The 7,691-nt window shown below is 24.7% G+C and overlaps 1 protein-coding gene across 2 annotated transcripts; it reads right to left on the reverse strand.

Annotated features, from left to right (window-relative positions):
* Positions 1-344: 344 nt before the first annotated feature.
* LOC132924479 (leucine-rich repeat-containing protein 69-like) lies at positions 345-3,102 on the reverse strand. 2 transcript variants are annotated; one of them, XM_060988829.1, is made up of 3 exons: positions 2,262-3,102; positions 774-838; positions 345-696 (listed from the first exon to the last, which is right to left on the reverse strand). In XM_060988829.1, exons 1-3 carry the CDS (start codon positions 2,961-2,963, stop codon positions 684-686), a joined length of 780 nt encoding a protein of 259 aa, XP_060844812.1. In that variant the 5' UTR covers positions 2,964-3,102; the 3' UTR covers positions 345-683. The 2 variants fall into 2 exon arrangements, with proteins under 2 accessions (XP_060844812.1, XP_060844811.1); XM_060988828.1 differs by having other exon boundaries at positions 345-838.
* Between the last annotated feature and the right edge of the window lie 4,589 nt (positions 3,103-7,691).

The raw sequence follows: 7,691 nt of genomic DNA on the forward strand, positions 1-7,691 counted from the left end.
ATTTGTATAAAAATTTAAAAAATATCTTGTAAGAAACTTCATACTTTTTATACAATAAAAGCGGACTATTTTAATATCACATATATAAATATATATAATCAGATAATTTACCATGGTTAATAAAAAAATATATAATATAAAAAAAAAAAAAAAAATTATTGTAATATAAACTATTGTTCACAATAATAAACTTTTTCATTGTTTTATTTGCTTATAGTTGTAGTACAATTAATTAATTGTTGGATTCGTGATAAAACAATGAATAGTAGCAATAATCGAATATGTAATTTACTTTTGACCACTTATTTAATAAATAATTATACTTATACTTTCATATACATATATATATAAATATGGCTTATACTAATCTTTTACAATTATTTTTATTACTACAAACCATAAATTGCCCTGGTTCAAACCTGTCTCCATATAGTATTGAATGTACTATCATATCTTTAAAACCTACTTGACAGTATTCTGGTAGTGTCCATCTCTTACACTTATTACAACGACCCATTACATTAAAGTATATCCATAGTGTACGAGGTATATCTTGTCTCTTAAACGTTACACAATTATCCATCAAACTGTATAATGACAAATGACTAAGTGATGGTACAGCATTTTCAGCATCGTTTTTTTGTTTAGTTGTTAATTCAATCATATATTTATGTAAGTGATCATCATCCGGTGAAACTGTACCAATAATTAGGTTATTTGATATGTCCATTAAGGCAAACAATCTCTTAATACAATAAGGAAGGTATACTAACTTATTGTCAGCAACAAACAAGGATTTGAGATTCTTAACTTCACAAATGATTTCAGGCAAATATGTCTGGAAAAAAAAAATTTATTTTTAATTTTTCATTAGATTAAAATTAAAATTTATTTTGTATATAAAATAAAGCATGGTTTTTACATAATAATAATAAATAACAAAAAGATTAATTCATTTTTGTCTTTTTAGAATTATAAATCAAGAGCCTGAAATTATATACATTTGCAAGTGCTTTGAAATGTTCATATAACACTAATTGTAAATACCAAGTTTGATTTTTCATATTTGGAAGATTCATGTATTTAACATCAGATAAATCTATAAATTTACTAATTAACTTTTTAAATTAGAGGTCTATTTGTATTGTTTTTCTATCCCATATATAACATAAGTATCAGATGTGCATTTAGTAGAACTAATCTTGCCTTGTTGTTTTAATATTAAATCGAATTAACCTACCATCAAAATTAAAGTTGAATATATTATTTGTTTTTATTTTGGATTTTTTTTTAATGTTTTAATTTTTTATAGATATAGATATATCATCATTTTTAAATTGCATTATTTTACATGCTTATAACTTGTATAAAAATTGAAAAGTTAAAACACGTCAAAATACAAACACAGATAATGTTTGATATTTCACAATTCACTATAATATTTATGCTAACAATACTAGATTTGTTTTGTTGAAAGAAAATTATACATGTTACAGAAAAAAAACTAATAGTGAACTAACACAACAACCTAATAAATATGAAAAAATAAATACATTTTATTTAAATTTAAAAAAAAAAATGAACAGTAAATATTATTGTTATTATTGTTAATAAAATAATGTTATCATTAGTTGAGTTAATAGAATATTGCAATTAATGATTTAAATCAAAAATTGTTTTGATTTTAAATAGGTATTTGAGTATTTATTATTGTAAACTAGTTATATTTATAAGTTCAAACTGATTTTCCTGATATAAGTAATAGACATTTTTTCATAGTCTCATCGAACACTTACATTAAATATAAATAAAATTATTATAACTGCATATTCATATCATCACTTTTTCTTTACATCATATAGTATTAATTTTTAAATACATATAATTCCAAGTTTTAGATTAATAATAAAAGATAAAGAATAATGCATTTTTAGATTTTTACCTAAATTCTCAAAATTAATATTTTTTTTAAATAATCTTTTCATGTACAATACACAATAATCATTATAACCTATAACAATATCACCAAGTATACTAAAGTAATAATAATACTTATTGAGTATCGAATAGGTAGATGCAACAGTAAAATATGCATTCAAAACACAATGCATTTGAAAATAATATAAAAAATTATATAACTACCTACAGTTAATCAGTGCATTGGACAATGAAATAACAGAAGAAAATCATAAAAGTTTATAAAAGTGCATTGTAAAAAAGACAATTATTAGAGATAAGTAGTAATAAATTTACTAAATTACCAGTTTATTGTTGGTTGCAAATAAAGTTTCTAGACTTTTTAGGTACATTATTTCAAATGGCAATCTTGTTAGGCCAATCGAATTAATTTTTAAAGTTGTTAATGTACCGCAAATTACTGTCATGGACATCCAATCCCAAAAGGTATCTTGATTGATAGGAAGTTTACTACCCGTTATGTCGAGATATTCAATTGGTAAATGACCAATTTCTACAGGGATCGTTGGCAAATCACAGTTTTTCATCGTAAGTGTGGTCAAATTTCGCATGTTCAACAGACGGTTATCAAAACGATCAACAGATACAAACTCGACAGCCAATGGATCAAAATGATTCATAACGGCTTTTGTAGAAAATACCAACTTGGGTATTCGACGTGTTTCGACGTTCACTTTTTTCCCTTTAATAATTTCCTTAATTTGATAGCACAACAAGTTAAGCAATAACATGTATTGGGTATCTATCGACAATAATTGTTTGGGCTCTTTGAACTCCAATCCCAACTTGCCTTCTGCAACGAATTCATGGTTTATTTTACTCAACATTGCCAAGTCGAAGTATGCATCATGCGGATACAAACTGTTCCACACGCACAGATAATAGTCAGAGGCATCGCATGTAGTCCTCACACACGATAAGAGCGGCAGCGGGTTCGACTGTGGATCGTTTAAATCTTGCATAGTAAGCATACACCGGACGTACATCGTTATTATAGGAATACAATACGCACGTTCGCGATCAATCAAAAACGAAGTCTTCTGTTTACTGTTTACATAAAAATATAAAATCCAAGATGGTCGTATAACACTATAACATATTTTTTCCGATTTCAGTTATCGGTATTACAGCGTTTCGTGGGAAATAAAAGTTATCATGAACCAAGATTAGACTACTATCTCAGTGATAAGTATTCAACAAAGTGGTGGCAGCACTGAATCAGTTAATCGTTGTTTTATTTTTATTTTTTACGCCCTCCATTCTTACACCGATGCGGTTATGAAGGTAAAATAAAGTGCTGCTCGATATTATAATTTGAAGGTGGGCCAGCGTCTTATGGTGGAACGTACAACGTATTAACCACAAATGTACAATTCTCAAGAATATATTAGGTATAAAATATTTTCGACATAAGTAACCAAATAAGTTATTTCTATTTCAAGTTACGCTTATACTTATTTAAAATGTTTATATTTATAAACAGCTAATAATATTATATATTATTGTCAATAGACTAAAGAGTTGTAGGAGGTCACTTTTTGTTCTCAGTTCTCGCTACACACGCAAGACTTACAAATCACAGTAGGTATTGAATATTGTGTTACATTTTTTGTGTAATTATGATGTGATATCAGTAAATTACGTAAATTTTTTTGATTCAATTACCTACTAAATTATTTAATTTTTACAATACCTACCTTCTGTCCAATTTTCTGGGCTTAATATTATTTATGAATTTCATTATTTCAAACCATATTAATGGCAATTTATTATTGACAATATATATTTAAAAAAAATAACTTTTATCAAGTTAATTGAAAATTTCCATATAATTAACTTAACTGTTAGAAAAAATATTAGATCGACTATTTATTTTAAACTTTTCAAAATGTTTTCTATCAACTTAACTTAATTCAGTTTTATTGACTTGCATAGGCTTGTTAAAATTGGTATTGAAATTTTCAAAATATCCTGATGTGTTAAACAATGAATAGATTAGTATTTCAAAAGACATGAGCATGTAATAAATATTTTAAATAATAAATTAATTCATCCAATGTATTTCTTATAACTGTTTATAAAACAAAAACCAATATCTTCATTTAAGTTAAAAGAGTTGTCAACAGATTTGGCCAAGATCTAAGCTCTCATACGTTTAGTCTCATGTATAAAAAAAAAACAATTTATAAATTTATAATTATACCAAATTCTTTTATGTACATCTGTGCAAGAAATTATATTTATTTTATTCCACTATGCTACCAAACCAATACACTCCAAGAAGTAAGTTTTTAATATTATGACCTCATTTATGACATAAATATTTTTAATAATTAGGAATCTAATATGTTATTAAACAGTAATATATTTAAAAGTAAATTTAATTGATATATGTTTGTTGTTTGTACACTATACATAGTTTAGTCTATACAGTAAAATAGTAGATGTCAAACTATAAGTAATACCATTTCACTAATTTTATAAAAATATTTTATTAATTTTGAACCTTATGTACTTTTCAAATTAAAATTATGCTTAATTATATACATTTTAAAATAATAAACTAGATTTTATCATATTTTGTGCAACATGACACTTAAATTAAAAATACATAGTACATTTACAGTTATTGTTTGGTTAACTGCACAAAAATTTCTATTATTAATGAAAATTAAGACAAATAATTGACTATATTATGCAATACATTTTTTAAATATTACCTATTAAAGAATAATTTTTTTCATCTTAAATTATAATAAGAAAAATATTTGTAAAATATTTTTGTATAAAAATTTAAAAAATATATTGTAACGAGAATCATACTTTTATATAATCCAAATTGGCTAATTAAATGTCACAACGTGTTTATTATAAATATATGATCAGAAAATCTACTTAATATTAAATATACAAAGGGGTGCAAATCAAATTTTTGTTAGTTACAATTAATACAAATAAAAAATAAAAAATGAACATTTATTTATTAATTATTGTTCAAAATAATTAACTTTTTCATTTTTTTATTTGTTTATAGTTTTAGTACAATGAGTAAATTATTGGTTTCATGAAAAAACAATGATTGATAGCGATAATTGAATATGTAATTTACTTATATGACTGCTTAATTAATAAATTATTATACCAATATTTCATATATATATATATGACTTATACTAAAACTGTCTACAGTTACTTAGAATACTACAATACATTAATTGAATTACTATATCGTTCTCATCATCAGCATCAAGTGAGGGAAATGTATAACTTATTAGAGAGAAATCAGATAGTATCCACACATTACAACGAACCACTAAATTAAAGTACATCCAGTGTATGAGGTATATCTTGTCTCTTGAATTATTAGATTTCTCAATTTCCTATAATAATATATTAATTAAATTAACATGCATTTACAGATCACCCAGTTTGAATAAAATTGATTTTATTGATAATCTAGAAGACTTTTTAAACAATTACTCCAAATTCCAATCACATATTATTTGTGGAGACATAAATTTAAATATTAAGATCGAAGACATCATTTGTATTAAATACCTTAATGTAGTTAGTAGTTATGGATTTAAAGCATGTATTAATGGCACTACACGTATATAGTTTTGGCAATAGTAACACATGTATTGATCATATATTCATTAAAAACAAACAGGCTTTTAATCATATTTATGAATAAATATACCAAAGTGCTATTACAGATCATTACAGTACTATAAAATATAAAGTAATATAAAATCATTTTATAAAATAAAACAGAAAAAAGTCTGTAGATCGTACGAAACATTTCGGTTTTAATTTTAAATTTAATATTATGATTTGAAAAAATTCATATTTTCAAGTTTTTATTTCATCTTATTAAATAAGATTTAATTTTTAAAAAGTATTCCGTACGATCTATGGACAATTTTCTGCAAAGTTCAGAATCAAAATCGTACATCTTAAACTAACTTTATGCGCGCTGCCACCCTACCCGTTTACCATCGACGTTCGACGGCGTGATATATATATATATAATATATATCATTCGTTCGTTGACCCGGTGCCGTATGCGGATATTAATAGGACGATATTATTTTATATTGTATATATATATATTTATATTGGCACGTCCATAGTGTGTATTGACAATTATTGTGTTGTGGACGTAAAAATCGTTTATTTTGTTGGTGTCACACGTCTTCCATCTGTGGCGCTCACCGTGGGCCGTGTTGTTCGCGAGGTACGACTGCAGTGCCCCCCACATTACAGGTACATTATATACACAATGCTATTGCTATAGACCTCTGCTGATCGGTGAGCGTCGATAGAAAAAGATGTATGATATCGTTTTTTATTTCAATTATACCAATAGGAATAAATAAATATTATACGAGTTACAATATATTTAATTATGATATAATCATTATACATTTAAAAACCCATTATATGGATATATCTTAATAACTCATGTACACGATTAATGAAGTTTTTCGATTTACACAAGGTAAATAGAAATGTGATAGGTAGTAATTATTTCAAGCAATTTTTTTATTTATAACAAATTACAAAATTACATTTAAATAACGAATTTTATCTAAATTTTAACTTCAAATGTCTTTACAAAATTAAGTTATTGCTATAGTATAAGTTTAAGAGAGTAGTATGAAAAAACCAACTTACCGGCTAGTGTTACAGATCACCTAGAATATTATAGATGACCTGCAAACAATCCCAACTTGCTCGACCGAATGGAAACAATCCTAACCAACAAAATTACATATAACAATTATAATGATAAAAGGGTTGTACTTGAAGATAAAGTGCACAATTTAGCCCACGGTCATTATAGACTAGAGTAAGTAAATACAATTATTTTAAAATAGTTTTTAATATTTCAAAATTTATACAGGAACGAAGAGTTGACTGAAATGATAATTGAGAATGAAAATTAGTATTTTATAATGCCTAACAATACTTAACTATAGCAAAAAAAAAAAAAATACCAATGTTAAAATATGATTATTGTTTATTAAATAATAAAAATACATTTGTTTATTAAAATAATTGTCTATGGGAATTATGATTACCACTAGGTTAGGCCGCAATTAGAGTATACGTCATATGCGTATAAAGTTTATATCGATTAGTTATGAATATCATTCATTTTTATTTCCAAAAATAAATTTAAGAACGGATATATATATATAAATGTACATCAGTCGTTATCGTATTAATATATTTATAGTATATTCTAGGTTATATATATATATAAGTTGTCTATCAATGTACAGAAATATTCATTGTTTATTAAAATGTATTTAATTGAAAAACCATTTTGATATTGTTGTTTCTAAGATATCCTGTGATTGTATATGTTATTTAATATTTAATAGTACATGTACCCATCAAAATTAATAATAAATTACTATATTATTACATGGAAATAAGAAAATGCTGTTTCGATTTACTTATTGGAGTATTACTAATTAAAATAATAATTATCATTTATAATAGTATTATTAATTTTTAATCAAAATTTAAATAAGTTTTGGAAATACTTAATAATAAATGTTTATGAATGTATGTCTATCATTATAATATTAAAAACCATTAAATAAAACTATAATGAAAGTATAATATATTCGCCCTTTAAATATCTACAGTGATATTCCAATTTGACTTACAATTAAGTTTCTAGATAATTATACTCAAATATG

The sequence above is a fragment of the Rhopalosiphum padi genome, chromosome 3, assembly GCF_020882245.1.
Source record: "Rhopalosiphum padi isolate XX-2018 chromosome 3, ASM2088224v1, whole genome shotgun sequence".
Classification (NCBI taxonomy): domain Eukaryota; kingdom Metazoa; phylum Arthropoda; class Insecta; order Hemiptera; family Aphididae; genus Rhopalosiphum; species Rhopalosiphum padi.

Coding starts and splice junctions, on each gene's coding strand:
- LOC132924479 (XM_060988828.1), bottom strand. CDS start 2,963: ATGTACGTCCGGTGTATGCTTACTATGCAAGATTTAAACGATCCACAG. Junction 839..2,261: donor TTGCAACCAACAATAAACTG/GTAATTTAGTAA, acceptor TTTTTTTTCCAG/ACATATTTGCCTGAAATCAT.